Source organism: Quercus lobata, chromosome 2 (genome assembly GCF_001633185.2).
Source record: "Quercus lobata isolate SW786 chromosome 2, ValleyOak3.0 Primary Assembly, whole genome shotgun sequence".
Lineage (NCBI taxonomy): Eukaryota > Viridiplantae > Streptophyta > Magnoliopsida > Fagales > Fagaceae > Quercus > Quercus lobata.
The window spans coordinates 75,193,523-75,214,446 of NC_044905.1; the positions used below are offsets into that span (position 1 = coordinate 75,193,523).

The 20,924-nt window shown below is 33.8% G+C and overlaps 2 protein-coding genes across 4 annotated transcripts; one reads left to right on the top strand and one right to left on the bottom strand.

Moving 5' to 3' along the window:
- Positions 1 to 13,959: 13,959 nt before the first annotated feature.
- On the top strand, positions 13,960 to 18,391 carry LOC115976611 (sirohydrochlorin ferrochelatase, chloroplastic-like). Of its 2 annotated transcripts, none has more exons than XM_031098013.1 (7): positions 13,960 to 14,137; positions 15,836 to 16,022; positions 16,121 to 16,350; positions 16,529 to 16,590; positions 17,221 to 17,331; positions 17,446 to 17,538; positions 18,008 to 18,391. In XM_031098013.1, the coding sequence occupies exons 2-7, from the start codon at positions 15,976 to 15,978 to the stop codon at positions 18,107 to 18,109; spliced, it is 645 nt and encodes a 214-aa protein (XP_030953873.1). In that variant the 5' UTR covers positions 13,960 to 14,137; positions 15,836 to 15,975; the 3' UTR covers positions 18,110 to 18,391. The 2 variants fall into 2 exon arrangements, with proteins under 2 accessions (XP_030953873.1, XP_030953872.1); XM_031098012.1 differs by lacking the exon at positions 13,960 to 14,137 and adding an exon at positions 14,247 to 14,934.
- A 104-nt stretch (positions 18,392 to 18,495) lies between these two features.
- Positions 18,496 to 20,596, bottom strand: LOC115976610 (chaperone protein dnaJ C76, chloroplastic-like). 2 transcript variants are annotated; one of them, XM_031098009.1, is made up of 6 exons: positions 20,444 to 20,596; positions 19,889 to 20,090; positions 19,565 to 19,757; positions 19,267 to 19,373; positions 18,967 to 19,171; positions 18,496 to 18,833 (listed from the first exon to the last, which is right to left on the bottom strand). In XM_031098009.1, exons 1-6 carry the CDS (start codon positions 20,533 to 20,535, stop codon positions 18,691 to 18,693), a joined length of 942 nt encoding a protein of 313 aa, XP_030953869.1. In that variant the 5' UTR covers positions 20,536 to 20,596; the 3' UTR covers positions 18,496 to 18,690. The 2 variants fall into 2 exon arrangements, with proteins under 2 accessions (XP_030953869.1, XP_030953870.1); XM_031098010.1 differs by having other exon boundaries at positions 19,889 to 20,066; positions 20,444 to 20,594.
- Positions 20,597 to 20,924: the final 328 nt, after the last annotated feature.

Below are 20,924 nucleotides of genomic sequence, written 5' to 3' on the forward strand. Positions count from 1 at the left end.
AGTGAGTTCTTTCATTACATTTTTCGAGTCTTTTTTTTTTTAAGAATTTTTTATTATAATAATATATATCTCATGTTTCAAATTTACTTATACCTTTTTTTGTTCTACTTTAGGTACATGTGGTTGAAGAAAATCACAAAATGATCATTCCTTGGTGGAATTTATATATATATTGAGTCCAAGTAGTTGAAGGAACCATGTTTAAGGAGCTATGTTGTTAATCATGATGAAATAGTTTTATTTGGTTTTTTGTTTTGTTTTTTTAAGGACCTATGTTGGAATACTGTTTTTGCTTCAGTTTAATGTTATTAACAGTGTGTTTTTAAGGACCTATGTTGGAATATTGTTATTTAAGGACATATGCCTCATTTTTTCAGATTTTCTACTGCTCACCTCTTGTTTTGAGGGAGTACTTGCAGCTTTGTGTTTGCTTTTTTAATAACAGTTTCTTAGAATTGATCTATCTTTGTTTGTCGTTCTAAATAATAGGTAGTATAGCTGCTTTAAGTTATTGCATTAGTGGTTCTGCACTGTTTACAGCACTTACTGCATTGCATTAGCATAGTTGTTTGTTTACTGCATTGCACTGTTTGTTTACTACATTGCATAAGTTACTGCATTAGTGGTTTTTTTTTTACTGCACTTTACTACAATTATTGCACTGCATTAGCATAGTTGTTTGTTTACTGCACTGCATAAGTTACTGCATTAGTGATTTTCTTTACTGCACTTACTGCACAGCATAAGTTACTGCATTAGTGGTTTTTTTTACTGCACTGCATTAGCATAGTTATTTGTTTACTACATTGCACTGTTTGTTTACTGCACTGCATAAGTTACTGCATTAGTAGTTTTTTTTTAGTTTGCACTGCATAAGTTACTGCATAAGTTCTGCACTGTTTACAACACTTACTGCACTTACTGCACTGCATTAGCATAGTTGTTTGTTTACTGCACTGCACTGTTTGTTTACTGCACTGCATAAGTTACTGCATTAGTGATTTTTTTTTACTGCACTGCATTAGCATAGTTGTTTGTTTACTACATTGCATAAGTTACTGCATTAGTTGTTTGTTTACTGCACTACACTGTTTGTTTACTGCACTGCATAAGTTACTGCATTAGTGATTTTTTTTTACTGCACTGCATTAGCCTAGTTGTTTGTTTACCGCACTGCATTGCATAAGTTACTGCATTAGTGGTTTTTTTTACTGCACTACATTAGCATAGTTGTTTGTTTAATGCACTGCACTATTTGTACCTATATCAATGGCACTGTGACTGTCATTTAGTCTCCATCAATCCTAGGAATTCAATTGGGATGACTATAAAACCAAACCAAACCAATAAATTTGATGCATTTAACTATAAACAAGTGTGCTTATACAAAACTTAGACATATAATTACAGATAGTTCAAGAAATGCTGTAAACCCATGTTTGAATGACTGTAGACTAGTTCAAAAGTGAATTAATGTGGAACTAGTCTTTACAAACAATCAGATCATTACACGTGTATATAAATCACAATTAACAATTAAAAAGTAATCCTAAACTACAGGTAGTATAGCTACTTTAAATTACTGCACTGTCTACAATGTTTACTACACTTTTAACTGCACTGTCGCTTAGGTAGTCTTGGCTTGAACTCTTCCAATGCATTGTTATGGCATTTTGCCTCTCTACTTGAGTCTTTGTCTTGATACACTCCAATACTAGGAGCAGAAAGCCTTTCCATACAAGACCTTGCGCAATTTGCACCTGTAAAAGAGGCAAAGGAACTCCATCATTTTCATAATACATATAAAAAAAAACTCCATGAAATACTGTCTAGAAAAGTATAAGGAATTCAATAGAAGCATTACACAGAATTGACTATTATTGTCATTGGAAGATTAGTTCTAGAACCATATATTTCTTTTATGCTAGAAAGAGTTGAGTTCTCCTCAACCCATTCAAGAACTATGTATCCAAGATTGTAGTGTGGGCAGGGCTCTTCATTTTACAATATTGCTCCATTGCTGAATATGTATGGTTGAGCACAAACCAAAAATACACTATTGAATCCAATTCCTATAAAGTATAAAATAAGCTAATAAGAGCCACAACATCACATATCCTACCCAACTAATAGCTTAAAGGAAAAAAAAAAAAAAATCAGTTTTATCTAAATTCTACTAGGTTCATTCTTCCAACAGCTTACTTGAGTATTATAAACTAGTAATCATCATTAAAATTGTGCATATAACCATAGTAAGGTTGGCATAGAAGTGATTTGAGATGAAACATAGTAAAATTGAAGCTAAGACATAAGAGAGGTTAACTGCTGCAAAATCAAATTCCAAGCAACATAAGAGAGGTTAACTAAGTGGCCCTCGCGTCCAAGTAGCAATAATTGTGGATGGGCGAAAATACTACATCCATAAATATAAAAGAACACTTCGAAATACAATAATAAACAGCCACCAATCACACATTTGCCACCTCTTTAACATCAAAATAAGCCTAAAAAACAAACACAAAATCATCTAACCAAATGTTGTCCTCACCACATATATCTCAGATTCACTTTGCACATTGTAGTGCATGTATACGCATACACAGTTGCCAAAATGATCATACCACTAATCTTGATCATATCTAAGCAAAAAATATAACTTCTAGCATGATCTAGAAACTAAAATGACTTACGAATCAAAGTTACATATTTATGCCTTGTTCCTGACACTTAAGAATTTATATGATAACAATCGCATGTCCAAGAATGAGTCTTGATGATTAAAGTAAGCTTTTCTCAGGGAAATAGAAAAGTTTCATGAAAAGACCATACCCAAAAATTTTAAAATGGAAAAAAAAAATTCCATTGGGGCATTTTATCAAACAATTGGAGCACAAAAGGAACGAGCCTGAATTCCTAATTACCCAGTACAAAAATCACTCAAGATACACCATTTTATCAAGGACTTAACTGTAATTATCAAATAGATCAACATTATTATCAAAGGGAATCAAAGAAAAGCAAATAATTAAAAAATCAAGAACACCTATGGTGGAACATTTTATTTTATAGGGCATGAAAATCCTAGAATTTCATCTGGCCAAAAAGAAAGGGAAATTGGACTCACCTCATGCGACGATGAGTAGGTAGTGCCCAAGTCTCCATTGTTGCCGAGTGGAAAGTCGGAGATGATAAACCAACTTCGGCAGCAAAACATCTTGTTTGGCATTGGGGGAAAATGACCCACAACCCATCGAAGACAATTGTGAATTTTCTCTCATCAGTGTTCGGCTTATTTTCTTTCTTCTTTTTCTGCCGGCAACCTGTGGAGGTGGAAGTGGAGGAGCAATGGAGGAGAAGATAGAGAGAGAGAAACGCAGGTTTTTTATTTTTTTTGCTAAACAATAGAAACGCAGGTTTAGAAAGAGAGAGAGAGAGAGAGACTAACGGAGACAAACGGCTTAAACCAAACGTAGAGAGAGAGAGAGAGAGAGAGAGAGTCAGACGTGTTTTTTCTTGGGGTTTAGAGATAGGTTTGAAGGAAATTAATGAGAGTAATTAATGAGATTTTATTAAAAATATTTGTAATAATGAGGGTGTTTTTTTAACTGTTGGATCTACTTAAATCTAATGGCTTAAAAAATGTGTAACTCTAAAGAGTTACATCAAGTGTAACTTGAACCCATCTCTTATAATATATATATATATATATATAATTTTCATACACTATTACTTTCAAAAATCTAATGAACAATCACTACAAATACAACAAAATATTTATATAGTAGTTTTAGACAAAATATCGCATATACAAGTTAAAATGGTTGCAATAGTAACTTAAAAGTGTTAAATTATTGCATCAACAATAATAAGTTGCAATAACTTATAATTTTTAGCTGCAACAGAAACTTTAATATATTAGGAAAAATTGTTGCAATAACTTAAAATGAAAGAATTGTTGCAATAAATTGATACCAATTGTTTTTGTAATCTATTGCAACAAAAATTTCGAATTAATAGCTATTGCATCGAAGTTACCATTGTAATAATTTTATATTAATTCTTTTACAATCTATTGCAATGACAAACATGTAACTGCAATGAATATATCGTTGCAATAACTTTGTATCAATTATTTCATAGTCAATCGCAGTGACAAAATGAATTAATTGTCTATTACAATGAAGATATCATTGCAGTAATTTAATCCGACTTATTTTGTTCTATTACAACAAGTTTCGTGAAGTAATAGCCTATACTTACAAGATATTCGAAATAGTGAATTGTTTATTGCAACAATATATATATATCAAAGTTATTATTAAAATATTTGGAGTTTATTGCAACAAAAATTTTTATTGCATAAACCTATTACCTCAAATTTTATTGCAACATCTTGTATCAACTATTACAATGACTTTAATGTTATTGTAATGGTTTTTTTCGTTGCAATAAACATTTTTTCTTGTAGTGAATGCTACCTCTCATTTATCATCTTTGTTATGCAATTCATCAGATAGTAAATATATGATAATGGTAAAAGGCATTACAAATGAGATCACTAAAAAATATATATGAAATTAATTAGCTACTATCATTATGGAATAGTAGTCTATAATTTTACACATCCAAAAAAGTGGAATATGTAGAGTTTTCTTAAAGATATGTGTAAAGATTCACTATATGTGTGTGTATAAAGGTAAAAAAAGTGTATATTTAAGGTTTTTATTAACTTAAAAACTAATGAAAGAATAATGGTTAATAACTAAAATTATAGTATTAATAAAATATTTAATGAGACCATCCTAAAAAAATTATCACGCGCAACGTGCGGGTATGTGACTAGTAAAATATAATAACTATCTCTTTCCAATGTCTCTGGCATCACGACGATTGCCAAGTGTAATTAAGGTGGTTGGATGGTTGCTTGTAGCAAACTATGAGATTAGGCAGTGCAGTAAAGTGTATGGACCTACTAGGCGTGGTTCTTACATCCCACTTTTGGTTCTTTATTTTTTTGCTTTCAATTGATACCCATTAAAGGAGATTACAGTGACACAACTTAACCTCAATAATAATGAAAACTTTGCCATCAAAGTACAGCATTTGCAATACATATGCACATCAGGATTTAGGACCCCTTAGCAAGAAAAAATTAACACACAAAATAATGACAAATTCATCTTATATGCACTGACCTTAAACACTTTTTTAGTATCAAGCGTAACATTTGACTTTGACTCATCAGGATTCAACTCAAGAGTGACAGAAATATTCTTCTTGCGATTACCACGTAGCACCCCCACAATAACCTGAGTACTAAAATAATTAAATATACACTTCTAGAAGCTAATTAAATCAGCTACAACTCTATAAATTTTTAACTAAGCATCTTTATATATTTTCAAGCTATTAATCAAAAAGTTCCTCGGCCATAATAAAATGGAATAAGCTCATATATTGCATGATAAGAACATAATAGAAAACCAAACAATTATTTTAGCATGCTTTTAAATTTTCTATTATGCCTTGTAGATATGAGCTCATCGTGCAATAATGAGCTCCATATGCCTTGTAGAGTGGTGTTGCATGTGCAAGAACAATTTAACTTTTTGTTGACTTCTTCTAAGGTCAAAATTGGGAATTAAGCCCATTTTCCCAACTATATAGTTAGTAGTCACGGTTTCAAAAGTATATATTTTATAACATCTCGAGTCATAGATACTCAATTTTGGCCTATAAATTGAGTCTCAAAGACTCGATTTCCATAGTCTGATCACGTCTGATGTGGCATTTTTTCCATGTGGCGTCCACCTGGAAATCGAGTCTCTAAGGCCAAATTTATAAACCAAAAAAATTTTAAGTCTCAAGTCTCTCAGCCATTCCCAGAAATACCCAAAAAAAAAAAAATTAAGAAATACTAGAAACACAACAATCCCAGCACAATCAGATTAGAGAGAGAAAGAATCTAGAGACCCAAATCAGATAGGAGAGAGAGCTCACCTCTTCCGATTGATGCTTGGGCAGCGTGACCTGGGTCGCACGGCCTGGGCAACACAGCCTAGTTGCGCAGCCTGGTCGCGCGACCTGGGCAGCGCAGCCTGGTCGCGCGACCTGGGCAGCGCAGCCTGGTCGCGCGACCTGGGCAGCGCAGCCTGGTCGCGCGGCTTGGGCAACGTGGCCTGGGTCGCGTGGCGTGGTCTGGCTGGCTGTGGGTTGTCTGGATCAAGTGGCTGTGGGTTGTACTATTTCCGATGACCTCCTTTCATTTTCCTTTCTGTACTCATATTAAAATTGTACCAATAATCACACACACGCACTTAAAACGCACACGCACTTAAAAAGCAAGGTGGCTTATAACTCGAGTCTTAGAGACTCGATTTCCAGGTAGTCGTCACGTGTAAAAAATGTCACATCAGACGTGATCAGACCATGAAAATCGATTTATAGGCCCTAAATTGAGTCTTTTAGACTCGAGATGTTGGAAAAAAATATAGTTTGAAAACAATGCCTACTAATTATATTGTTTGGCAAACAATGTTAATTTCCAATTTTGGCCCTTCTTCTAATGTAACCATATAAGCTTTTAAAACTCATATTTTCCCACATCATTATACTTATATATTTTTTAATTTAGTTTTCAGAGTTACAAATAATCCTAAACTATGTTAGGATAACTAACTGTGACACCCAATACTAAATAACTTTTGATTAGTGTCCATTTAAACTAAATAGAACTCAGTCTTCTTGGATAAAGCAATTTAGTAATTAACACAAACAAATTTGATTTATTGAGGTTTGATCTTCAATAAAAAGAATCCTTATTAATGGTTCGTTTGGATTGAGGGAGAGAGAGGGGGGAGTATAGTAGAGTAAAGTAGATTTAGCACAAAATTAGCTTATTTTTAGCCAACTCTACTCTACTCTCCTCCACTCCCCCTTCTTCCCCCCTCCATCCATACAGGCCATAAATTAGGTATGCTCTTTTCCACAAATTTTATGATTATTTTTTAATTTTTTAATACTTATTAAAAACGTTAATATATAAAGTCTTTGATTCTATCAAACATTGTCATCAGAGAAAGTTTCCCATTTTGAAATAACCATCTCTGTCTCTGCTCCTCGCACCATCCCCCCACCCAACACACACACACACAGAGCACATAAGAACATCAAAGAAATGAAAACACAACCATACCTTATCACCCTCTTTACATAGGTCAAGAATTTTAAACAAATCATTGTTGTTGGTGACCTCTTTACCATTCACAGATTCTATGATGTCACCTCAAATGCTGGCATGATGATCGGCTTTTCGTAGGCCTTGCAGCATAGAGATTGATCAACAGTCACTGAATGGAAGCAGAAAACCATCAAACTTAAAGAAGTTGAAGTCAGTAAAAGGATGATCAAAGCAAAGCATCTTGTCTAATAACCAGGAAACTAATTTCAATGATATTCATAACTCTCAAAGAAAAATGAGCATGACACTTAGCAGGTAGGGGGGAGTATAGTAGAGTAAAGTAGATTTAGCACAAAATTAGCTTTTTTTAGCCAACTCTACTCTACTCCCCTCCACTCCCCCTTCTTCCCCCCTCCATCCATACAGGCCATAAATTAGGTATGCTCTTTTCCACAAATTTTATGATTATTTTTTAATTTTTTAATACTTATTAAAAACGTTAATATATAAAGTCTTTGATTCTATCAAATATTGTCATCACAGAAAGTTTCCCATTTTGAAATAACCATCTCTGTCTCTGCTCCTCGCACCATCCCCCCACCCAACACACACACACACAGCACATAAGAACATCAAAGAAATGAAAACACAACCATACCTTATCACCCTCTTTACATAGGTCAAGAATTTTAAACAAATCATTGTTGTTGGTGACCTCTTTACCATTCACAAATTCTATGATGTCACCTCGAATGCTGGCATGACGATCGGCTTTTCGTAGGCCTTGCAGCATAGAGATTGATCAACAGTCACTAAATGGAAGCAGAAAACCATCAAACTTAAAGAAGCTGAAGTCAGCAAAAGGATGATCAAAACAAAGCATCTTGTCTAATAACCAGGAAACTAATTTCAATGATATTCATAACTCTCAAATAAAAATGAGCATGACACTTAGTAGGTAAGGGGGAGTATAGTAGAGTATAGGGGGGAGAGAGGGGGGAGTATAGTAGAGTAAAGTAGATTTAGCACAAAATTAGCTTTTTTTAGCCAACTCTACTCTACTCCTCTCCACTCCCCCTTCTTCCCCCCTCCATCCATACAGGCCATAAATTAGGTATGCTCTTTTCCACAAATTTTATGATTATTTTTTAATTTTTTAATACTTATTAAAAACGTTAATATATAAAGTCTTTGATTCCATCAAATATTGTCATCACAGAAAGTTTCCCATTTTGAAATAACCATCTCTGTCTCTGCTCCTCGCACCATCCCCCCACCCAACACACACACACACAGCACATAAGAACATCAAAGAAATGAAAACACAACCATACCTTATCACCCTCTTTACATAGGTCAAGAATTTTAAACAAATCATTGTTGTTGGTGACCTCTTTACCATTCACAGATTCTATGATGTCATCTCGAATGCTGGCATGACGATCGGCTTTTCGTAGGCCTTGCAGCATAGAGATTGATCAACAGTCACTGAATGGAAGCAGAAAACCATCAAACTTAAAGAAGCTGAAGTCAGCAAAAGGATGATCAAAACAAAGCATCTTGTCTAATAACCAGGAAACTAATTTCAATGATATTCATAACTCTCAAAGAAAAATGAGCATGACACTTAGCAGGTAGGAAATTCATTTCAAGAAAGCGTACATACCACTTTAGCAGCTGGCCCATCCACAGCAACATCTATTACAAGCAGCTAATCTGATTCACCCAGCAACTGAACAAATGACAACGTAATTCCTAAATGTAGATTTAAGACCTTCCCATCTCTCACCAACTAGTCAATAATGCCATGTACCTAGATATGCAAGGAGGATAGTGACTTAGTCACTCACCGAAAACAAAGAGTATACCAAACTAGGTTTCACTTGGTTGGGGATATGGAAAAATGGAAGGATAGAAAATAGGGAGGGGATGGAAAAGTGGGAGATGACAGAGATTTTAGTTTTCCCTCATCCATGTTTGGTTGAGATGATAGAAAAGTAGATGGATGGAAAAGTCATTTATTTGGTTGAGGAGAAAAGTGAGAATGAAAAATGTAGTTTACATAAATTTACTATTATGCCCTTAATTATATAAAAGTAATTTTTTTTATTAGCATATTACACATTTTTATTATTTTATAAAAATAAATAAAAGTGAGCATAACACATTTTTTTATTTATTATATTAAGTCATACCAATTTTCTTCCTATCTTAAATTATGTTTTTATTTTTGATAAACTTCTTAAATTATGTTGGTTAAAAAAATAAAAACTTATCAAACTTCCTACCTATCTACCTACATCTTCTTTTTAAATTATCAAATATCAAGCTCTCTAATATAATAAATAAATGAATTGCACTGTTTCTAACTTTTATAAATTAAATTATATAAATAAATAAATAAAAGAAGAAGTAAGGTTGCTTCATCTTTAAGCCCATTAACTTCAAGTGAATGAGGACAATCACAACTCCCCAATATCTCATCCCCCTTTCCTTTTCATTTGTAGCACATTATATACACACACAGGGAGATATCCAAGCAGTAAAAATGGGGATGAAAATTCTCTAGTACCAAATAATTTCTGAATCGACTAGAACCTCATTGAGATGAACCTCCATCTCATACTAGTTAGAAATAAATTAGAAAGATAATTTTTTGGGGTGGGGGGGGGGGTTTAATGGGATATAAATATTTGGTAACAACAATGCAAAATGGTGTGTCTATACCGTAATAATAAATGGGTTTGTGAACAAGCTCATGCACAATGTTTCAAAATTTTAAATGAACAACGCTAAACTTTAAAACATTCAATTTGACTTTGCTCGTTTACGGTCCTAAGAGAAATGCAATCGACTTTTTGGAAAAAAAAGAAAGAAAAAGAATGATGATGGTAGTCAGGTTTTAATGACAAAAGAGATTGTGGGATATTTTGTTAACTTCTTCAATAACTTATTCAAATCTAGCAACCTCATAATATCCAAGGAAGTACAGAGTCTAAACTAACCATTGATAACCAATGTATAGACATAAGAGGTTTCTCTATAGATTTATGATTGTGATTATAAAGTGAATGACACAATTTGATAATTGAAGTGACCAAGTCACTTGCAATATGCTAAAAAGCAAGGAAGATAGGACCAAAATTTGTTTGTTGAAGAAAGCTCTAAATCTTCCAAACAAAAGAGAACAATGGCATATGAGGAACATAAATTATATGAATAAGGGAAATGCATTTGAGTCTTCCTTACTTAATCTCTAGATACTTACAATATAGGCTTCTACCATTTCCAATAAAAAAAGGGAGTAATGGGATACTAAACCTTCACAATCATTATTGTTTACTAAAGATAACTATGAAATGAAGAAAATGAGAGGTAAGTATCGATTTAAGACCTAAAAATTGATATGGAGAGCTTATGACAAGATGGAGTGGTTCTTCATTTGTGAAAGTCATGAATAGATTTAAATTTACTATAGATTGGATGTTTATGGCAAAAGAATACATTTCAACTCTAGTGTTCTCTATTTGAGTCCCCTCATTACTTTTGTAAGTAGGTTAGAGTCAAAGATGATCATATTATATCAACTAAAACTATATATCTATAGCAATAATGGTCACAGCAGGATAAGATTAACAATTTTACATTTAACATATGAATAAATATATGTTTATACATTTATTTCTTTGAAAAAACATTAGTCAAGGCTAGTTGCCAAGAGACTAGTAGCTTAGTGGCATAAATTGATTTTATTGATAAATAATGTCTTCATATTTACAAGATTTTGGTCCCGAGTACTATCAATAAAAGGAAAGTGCAAGAATTTATTTTCTAGTTATATTCTAAGATAACGCTTAAAAAAAAGGAACTAATCTATGCCCAATATTCCAACAACTAAGGTGGAAATTATAAAGTCTGAAATGCATGTGGAAAAAAGTTCTAGATCTTCCAAACAAAAGAAACGATTTTATATGGGGGACGATGAAGAATGTATAATCACAAGAATACTTTTGTAACCTTCCTATCTAACTCCCACAAGTTTTCTAAATACGCTCCTACGTACAACATTTCGACTAGAAAATGGACTAATGGAAATACAAACTCATCGCAACTATTATTACTTAGAAGGTAACTTGTGAAATGTGGAAAATGAGAGGCAAATATCGATTTATGACTTCAAAGATTGACATGGAAAGCTTATGGCATGGAGTGGGCCTTCATTTTGGTAGTCATGAATAGGTTTTACCCTCCCCCTTTCTCTCCTATGCCTTTGCCTATCACTCTTTCTCTCCCCTTGCCACTCAACCCAACACTCTAGCCATTATCCCTCTACCCATATAACTCTTCACTTTATTACTCTCTCTTCAAACCGAAGATTCAAAGGTTTTTGGTTTTGGGTTAAGATTTCGTTTGCAAAATCTCAAATCGAAGCTTTCTTGGTGTTGGGGGTTTTGTGTCCTCTCGATGATGCGACTGTCTTTCACCATTTGGGTCATCAATTGTTTAGGTCAGTTGGGTTAATTTTCTTAGCTTCATCACGATGGGTTGTTGCTCTCTGTCATTGGATTAGTGGTCATTGATTGTTTGATTTAGAAAGTTTGTTCACATGTTCAACTTTAATTACCAGTAAATTATTGGAATGGGTTTGGGTTGGATTTTTGGAATGGGTTTGATTTTGGGTGGGATTTGATGGGTGTTGCCGTGGTGGTGGTGTTTGGTGGTTGTGAGATCGGCGTGGGTTTGGTGGTTGTTGGATCGGCGTGGTTTTAGTTGCGAGATTGGTGCTGGGTTTTGGTCATGGGTATGGGTGGTGTTGGGTTTGCTTGCTAATGAGTTTTGGTGATGTTTTGGCCGTGAGTGGTGATTGTTGGTGGTGGTGAGTTTGATCAGTGTGGGTGTGGTTGGGTTTTTTTTTGTGTTGCTAATCGGTTATGGTTGTTAGTTGTAGTAGGGAAGAGGGAGAAGAGAGGAAAATGAAGAGAGAGAGAGAAATAGTAAAAAAAAAAACAAAAAAAGAATTTTTTAATAAAATGGTTAAAAAAAAAAAGTTTGTGATGTTGAGTGTGTTGTAAAATAGTATGGTATAATTGATAAAGTAACTTTTAAGATGGTAAAATAAGATAATTTGTAGAAATTGGGTGTGAATGCTCCAAGGATTGGATAGAATGCATTTTAACTCTAGCCTTTTCTATTTGAGTTCCCTCACTTGCTTTGTAAGCAAGTTAGAGTCAAACACTATCTTTCAATATCAATTACAATTATGTTTTTATAACAACAACAACAACAACAACAACAACAATAATAATGATCACAACATGAGAAGATTCATATGTTTATATACATATACATACATATACATATGTTTATATATTTATTTCTTATGCACTACTAAAGTATTAATTGAGGCTAGAAATGCTAAAAACATATCCTAATTCTTGACTTTCGATAGACATTTATTTTTTTAGAACCACAGACTTTAGCAATTTTATTGGTAATTTTAAATTAGAACTAATAATAATTAACCACCAATAATTTATTGTGAAAAATATTATGGACAGTAGCACTTCTCTAAGGAGTCCTTCTACTTTGTTTTAGTTTGTATGTTACTGATGCAAATCTTGACCATTAAATGTACATTTTTGTTTGTTTCAACGGAAAATATTGTGTAAAGATAGTTTTCCATATTTTTCAGTATTTGGTAATATTAGAATAAATGAGTTAAAAGAAAATTATCTTTAATCAACATAAAAAGTATAATTTATTTTAAGGGATTGTTTTCTACTAATTTTTTTTTTAAAAAACTATATCTCACAATAAATTAAATAAGAGAAGTTATGAGATTATTTTTCAAATTCATTTAAAATTGCTATCAAACATAAGAAGACGAGATAATTTTATGGAAAATATTTTTTGAAAAATGACTTATTTTCTTCAAAACATTATTGTTAAAACAAATGGCGTACATTAGTGTTAAAACTAGAGGTGTGCAGAAAACTCACAGACCCGCCAAACTCGACCCAACCCAACCCGACTCGCCGGGTTGGGTCGGTTTTTAAGGCTTGGTGGGTTGGGTTGGGTTACAAAAAAAAATTTTATGGCGGGTTGGGTTGGGTTTGGGTCATAAAATTACAAACCCACCAAACCCAACCCGACCCACCCATATTTAATATATATTTAAAATATATTTTTATATTTAATAATTTTTTTTAAATCAATTGTAGGACACTTATATATATATATATTTAAATATATATTATATATTTAATAATTAAAAAAAAAAACAGTTGTAGAGCAGCATTTCCTTAGTTTCTCCTACTAATACTAATTTAATATATATAATATATTATATAATTAATAAATTTTTTTAAATAGCCAGTTCTTCCTATCCTATATAAAAGCCAATTAGTTCACACAAATCCTAATAAATTACTATTGTTGTTTAGTCATTAATGTTGTTTGCCTTTAAGGAATTACATTGATACTAATCTTTAGGTTTTTTTAATATTTTAATATTTTTTTTTTCTACTCAATTTAATAATAATAAAAAAAAAATTTAAACCCATGGACTTATGTGATGGGTTGGGTTGGGTTGGGTTTTTTTTGACCCACCATGGTGGGTTGGGTCAAAAAATCCCCTCAACCCGACCCATGCACACCCCTAGTTAAAACAAATGGCGTGTAACAGTTTTTAAACTTAACTGTTTATTCAATTTTAGTGAATACTGGTTACCGGTAAGACCGGTTAGCATATATATCCAAAAACAATAGAAATTTTGATCTTCCCTCTCGCTGTTCTCCCAAATCCCAGGGACGACTTCTCAAAAAAAAAGAAAAAAAAAATCATCTTCTCTCTCGCGTTCTCAGGTGTGTGACTTGCGCTCTTTCTGAGGAAATTGCTGCTGCTTCTTCTCTCTTGCTTGCTCCTTTTCCGTCAGTTGAGTTTACTCTCCAGTGAAGGTTAGGATCAAAACAAAACCCTAAATTTCACTCACGTTTGTTTTTTTTTTTTTTTTTTTCTTCAGAGAAACCCATTTGAATAAGTATTTTTGTTTTTATTTCAAATGGTTGTTGATTGCATATCTCTCTATTTGCGTTGCTCTTGGTTTGTTTTGTTTCCTCTTTCTCTTTCATTAGTTTTATATATTTCAAAGCAATTGATTGCATATCTCTATCTGTAGAATATGGGTGTTGGGACCTTGTGGAAAAAATCTGTAGCTATTACCATTCAATTTGCTTTTATTTTGGTGGGTTAATTTTGAAAACTATCCTTACTGGATAGAACTGAATACCTTGATAAAAAAAATCTACCCCATTTATCAGTTATTACTAAGAACCTACCCTCCTAATCCAGGGGTGTAACTAGAGACAAATCCTTTATGGATGGGTTTATTAAATAAGTTAAAAATTCTTTGCTTATTATGTTCTGTGTATTGCTTCTGTAAATATTGAGTCCAAACACTTATAACATGTTCTTTTAAAAATAATTACTAAATTTAACAACTCAGCTTATCAGTATGAATAATATTTCCTCTTTGTTTCCTTTTTGGTGTCATCTTGGACCAACACTTGGGCTTAATAAAAGGTCCAATGGCAGCAACATTCCTCCAAATTTTCAAAAAAAAAAAAACCCATATCCTGAGAATTCCCATGCTGTGAATAGAAGACCCGACCCGACCCAAATCAAAGAAAAATAGAGCACCCTGATTTAATGAAACCCCAACCTGTGAATCCCAAGTCTGTAGTCTCTGTTGCAGGTATGTGTTTTTGTGTGTTGAACTACTTTTTGCTTTGGTTTGCTGTGAAAAATTATGTAGAAAAGAGAGGTATTAGAATATTTTGGTTGGATAGTTGGAATCATTGAAATGAAACTTTTCACAAACATTGCATCAAGTAATAGCAATTGTGAGTTAATTATGTGGCTAGAATACACTTAACATTGATAAAGAGAGGTGAATATATCTAATACTGTTCTAAAAGTGTGAAAAAAAATTAATGTTTAGTGTTTATTTTTTCTAGATTGTCACCCTAAGCTACTTGGAGATTTGATTCTCACTTGAAAGTGAAACGGTATTGTTGGGCGGCTACCCTTTAGGTTCAATATGTTAGGTCTTGTTGCTGTACGGCCAGATTCTTTGGTTTGCTTACATCTTTCTTTAATAATATTTTGTCATAAAATGATAGTTGTTTTGCTAATTAATCATGTCCTGAACTTCTGGATGAATTGTGTTGCAAAATATAGTATATCACTTTCTGTAGTATAAATGTGGTGATGTAGGTTATAAAAATTACACTAAATTGAAGAAAAACTTTGTTCTTATGGATAATTTCATAATTATATCGGTTATTCAACATACAATGTCATCGCCAATGTTTTTATTTTTTTTTTATTGAAAAGTAGGATCTTACTGTCTTTGATCTGATATGAGGAATAGGTTGTGGCAGTCTATATGCTATTAGATTCTGAAAATAAGATTTAAATCATGAAATTGACATAATGGACAGATTTTGAATTGGAAAAACAAACTTCAGTGTTGTGAGTGCTGCTTGAATGGTGTCTTTTGGCTTTGTTTAGTCCTCAAAAACTCCAAAATTGATTTCCATTGCTACATTAAAAACTAATATAAAATCCACTGCTCCTTTATGTTTACAATCCAGTTTCAGAAACTCTAACCATTTAAAGTGGTTTTGGCTCTCCACTCATATGTTTGACAAAATTCCTTGGAGAACACAAAGTATAATACGGGGGAAGATAAAGAGAGGCCAACAAAGCACAGAATCTTCACATAACAATCTAGATGTCAATGGAGTCGTTGTCCATCCTTCCTCAAATTACCATTACAAGGTATATTTCTATTCCTACTCGTCTTTCCTGTTGATCTCTTTATTTAAGCAACAAAAAGTTTCTCATTAGCTTTTGGTCTGGATGCAATGCAATCGAAGGTCCTTTGTAAGTGAAAAAACTAGAACTAGAACTCCCTTTAAGCGGACACCACCTAAGTTTCTAGAACTGCCTAGAGGTCCCTCAGAAAGCAAATATTTGTTCAGAAGAAAGCTATGTTTAAGCAATGGAAATGGTGAAATCAGAAGAATTCCACATGTGCTTGGTGATAGAGATGGCGTGATCATTGTCGACCATGGTTCGCGGCGCAAGGAATCAAATCTCATGCTGAGTTGAGTAAGCTCTAAACTTAGTTCCTCGAAGTTTTGGTATTTTTGATTTTTCGAGTTTTTATTTTTATAGTGAGTCTGAATGTTTGGCTTAACTTATTTATCTTAGAAAAATGAAAGTGTGTTTAGCTTATTTTATCGTTGATGAGCTCATTGTTTTTCCTTTATATGAATTTTCAGATGACTTTGTGGCCATGTTTAGAGAGAAAACTGGGTACCCAATTGTAGAGCCTGCTCATATGGTAATTGTTGTTCTTGTTGATTTTTCCTGTTTGAACATTACGTAGTTACTCAACTCTGCCAGTGTTAGTTAAAGCTTAGTCACTTTTCATGAATGGATCCTGTCTGTGAGGATCCAAATCAGACCCCATAGTTTTGGGACTAAAACTATGTTGTTGTTTTTGTTGAACACTACGTTTTATGCATTCATTGATTCCTTTTATAATTGAGGTTTGCCATAAGTAAACATGATTAATCTATTGAGGATCCATAGTTGACCCCCAAAAATTTTGGACTAAGAATTTGTTGTTGTTGTATAAGTAAACGTTGGGTTCGCCTACAATTTCACTGTCATAAGCATTTCTCATTTGATTGCCAATTTGCTCTTTGTCAGCTAGATATAGACTCAGTCTGATTTAAATGGATTCTAAGTGAAACTTTCTATTTCTCTTCTGTTTGTATAATAACTCTTATCATCACAGAGCAGGTTGATCAGTACTGCCTTGATGATTTATGTTAGTTTTTAGTGCATGTAGCGCTACTGCTTGGTTTTCTTGCCTTTTTAGGCGGACATCATACTATGTTGCTTTTGTCATGGTTTTATTTCTGCGTGAACGGCTTCTCATTTATTCAAATATCTTTGATATGAGTAGGAGCTGGCAGAACCATCAATAAGAGATGCGTTTGTTTCTTGCGTTCAACAAGGTGCAGATCGTGTGATTGTAAGCCCATTTTTTCTCTTCCCTGGACGACACTGGCATCAGGTACCTTAGCTTACTTTCCTCTGGTGCCTTGATTATAGATATACTACTGTACAGAATTGGTGACTAGATTTTTTTTTTTTTTTTTTAATAAAAATGCTTTGTGTCACTTTACAGGATATTCCTTCCTTAGCTGCTGAAGCTGCAAAAGAACACCCTGATGTGTCTTATATCGTTACTGCACCTCTTGGTCTGCATGATCTACTTGTGGTATAAAATTTTATCCTTTTCCTTCTATTGGGCCAACATCCGAATGAATGTCTCTAAAGCTTTGCCAAAAGTTTAAATTATGCTTAACTTTCTGATTGGGCTATGTGCTCTAATTTTATAGTGCTTGCTAGTTTTTTAATCTTCACACCATTTATATTTTGTAAAATGTTCCTCATTATTGCTCTTTGTGGGGGTGGGGTGATTTGAACTCAAGTTCTCCCCATGGAGAGATCTGGGAAATGCCATTGAACTACAAGTCTCTTGGCCACTCCAGCCACCTATGTACATTTAACATGCTTTTCCCTTTCTTCAGAAGTGGTACTGTTATATAATACTCTTAATTTATTAAATTAAAACTAGAACCATTTGGGGCCAATCTGGAGTAACCGAGTAACCCCTGCTTTAAGATCTAATATTTAGATGTAGAGGCATATGTATCCTTCTTAACTCTGATGGTCAAATATTGCAGGATGTTGTTAATGATAGGATCAAACACTGTTTAAACCATGTCGCAGGAGATGCTGACGAGTGTGCAGCTTGTGCTGGTACAAGCAAGTGCAGGCTTTATTAATTTAGAAATTTACATATTATGAAAATGTCTTACTGTAAGAGGCTATTTCACTGTGAAATCTGATGGAAGCATCTTGCAATTGAATATATATGGGTTATGCAATTGTGTTGTGGCCATGAATTTAAAGGATGCTAGATCAAATGGAAAGAAATGTTTTAATGTTGTTGTGATTCTTTTGTGAAGGCATCCTAAACCACCATGGGAGAATTTGGTGGTGTTAGACATGAAATCTATTTGCTTAATTTTTTAGCTGAAATGAAAGTTGTGTTAGTGGTGCTGATCTGGATGGAACTCATGTAGACAAGTCTTGTTAATTTTGTTTATTATTTATTGTGCAATGACACTACATAGTAGCTGTTATTGAAGTATTGTCACTATAATGATAGATCTAAAAATATTCAATTTTATTTTAAAATAAACGTAAGCTGTAATCAGCGCCTTATGTAATTTCTGATCTCAATTTGGTCTCTGTACATCTTGTGCTATAACTCTATGTAGTTGCTACATTATCTATGATTGACATCTAAAGGCTCCTTCTGGGGATTATGTAATCAAATATCATGTTCCTAGCTTTGCACATTCTAGTCTCTGCTCAACATGTTTGAGCTGAAAATTTCTTTCATCCAATTCCAAATTCTTGACAATCTCTCCTCCTCTAATTTCCTGCTGGCATTAGCCCGAGCCTCAGCTTGAGCTGGGGTTTCTTCTTCCCTTGTAGTTCGAGCTGCAAGTTAGAGCTCAATTAGTTCAAAACATGGTAAACTCAAAAGATAATAGAGCAATTGTATTGTTTACTTTTGCAATGAATTGTAATGCATCCGATGAGCCAGGTAATGTGGTAAAGTTATTATGATTACTTTGATGGTGTTCCATGGCATCCTGCTGTTTCAGCTTCTTGGTGAAGGACTTAGCTGCCATGAAAACGTTTGCTGGTCTTTCCCAGCCTCCTCCAAATATGCCATACCCTTCCTTTGGCTGGGGCTGAATCAGGAACTCGAGTGCTGGCAATTCCTCCCTATCCACCCAATGGATGCAGTTCACAGGGCATGATTCAACTGAAACCTGTAAGTTTCCGAGTCACCTGTTGGTTGTCTACTCAATGTAATGGGTTTAACCCTTGTAGCAGAATTTAGATCATGATATGAAAGGTTCTTTACCTCAATCTTTTGTTCATCATCTCCATATTGAACTTTGACTCTTGCACACGCGAGTGCTTCATCCATTATGAATGTGTTACATGCATGGTGCACACATTGTCCACACCCTGTCAAAAATCCAATTGCACAGGTAGAATAATGGCTTGCTGTATACTATGTCTTACTATACCTTATCACTAGTTGCCTATCAAAGCTTCTGTGGTGAAGAGAAATGTAGGAAAAAATTCTTGATTGGATGGTTATGATAGAAAAAAAAGAAAAAGAAAAAAAAAAGCAGAATTTTGTGTAGGGAAATGACCTATGCATGCATTCTCATCCACAAATAGAGCTTGGGGTCTCAAGGGCCCTTTCCATGCGCTATAAGCTAAGCCGGAGTAGGTTGTCCCATTTCGTACTCTCATTTGATCAATGGAAGCATCATACTGCCTCCTCAGATCCTCTTTCATCAGCACCTTATAGGCCTCATTCAGCATTAGAGTATGCTCATGACCCTATTTGAAGATATGGGTTTGAAAACAGATTATAATTCTCTCAACAAAAATTGGGAATTTGCCACTGTGGTTCTATGATCTATATAGAGTCTAGACTGGAGAATAAGAAATTTTTTTTGAAATAAAATGACCTCTTGGCCTGCAATATCTGGGTGATACTTCTTTTGCAACTTCCTGTAAGCTTCTTTGATTTCTTGTGCATTTGATTCAACAGAAACTCCAAGCAAATCATAGTAATTCTTCCCTGCTCTTACTCTCCCTTCTGCCCTTCTGTTATAACATCTGATTACAGTGCTTCTCTGCCTCCATCTTTCAAAACCATTAAATAGGAGTCTTATTGACACCATATAAAAAAACCAAGAGAGAGATGGGAACCAAATTAAAATCAATTGTTTCTTTTCTTTTTCTTTTTTTATTCTTTTTATATTTTTGGAGGTGGGGTTTGTTAATTTGTTCAATATCAATATGCTATGATGCCAAATATAAGCTCAAGTTGATATGAGTATGTAATTTCATCGAAACCAATAGATAAAATTCCAAGTTTTTTCTAAGAAAGCTTCTTATTCCACAACCAAAACACTCTTCACCATTACATAAACTCCAATTTGTGAGATATTATAACACTTACCAAAGGGTTCTATAAAATTAGTATTACAGATAAGATCTAATTATATATAATAGATTACCTTGACATGGACTTGTTTGTACCAAAATGGCCTTGCGCTTTGGAAGCTATTGGCACTGAAATCTGGCAAATTGAACCTACAGAGACTGGCATATTTCTTGATGAATTTTTTGGGTTCTGTGAGTTGCCAAAAGTTTAGTCCTCGGAAGCTACTTTCAGCCTAATTTGAACCTCTTCGTAGATATTTTTCCATGCATCTTGGAAATGGAAGATATTTTCTTGACGTCTTTTTCCTCTTTTTGATCCAATGACCAATTAGATCTTCCCATATCAGCAGACAAAAGGTCCGGGACCCACTTTAAGAATCCGTGCCACTTCAACGACGCCGTTTGAAGAAATAGCAAAATAACTAAGATAGGCTGGCTAGTTGGATAATGGATAATCCTTAACCGACTGCGTAGCCTTTAAATCTACCACCATATATTAAAACAATAGCATTTGATCTTCACATCTTTTTTTTCAGTCTAAATGGGGAACATAGT

Bases quoted from the DNA above. Each gene is read 5' to 3' on its own strand.
- LOC115976610 (XM_031098009.1), bottom strand. From the start codon at position 20,535: ATGCCAGTCTCTGTAGGTTCAATTTGCCAGATTTCAGTGCCAATAGCT. The intron at 19,758-19,888 runs GTCATTTTATTT...ATCTTCAAATAG, and splicing joins CAGATATTGCAGGCCAAGAG to GGTCATGAGCATACTCTAAT. The intron at 19,374-19,564 runs GTCATTTCCCTA...GATTTTTGACAG, and splicing joins GGATGAGAATGCATGCATAG to GGTGTGGACAATGTGTGCAC.
- LOC115976611 (XM_031098013.1), top strand. From the start codon at position 15,976: ATGTCAATGGAGTCGTTGTCCATCCTTCCTCAAATTACCATTACAAG. The intron at 16,351-16,528 runs GTTGAGTAAGCT...ATGAATTTTCAG, and splicing joins GGAATCAAATCTCATGCTGA to ATGACTTTGTGGCCATGTTT. The intron at 16,591-17,220 runs GTAATTGTTGTT...TGATATGAGTAG, and splicing joins TTGTAGAGCCTGCTCATATG to GAGCTGGCAGAACCATCAAT.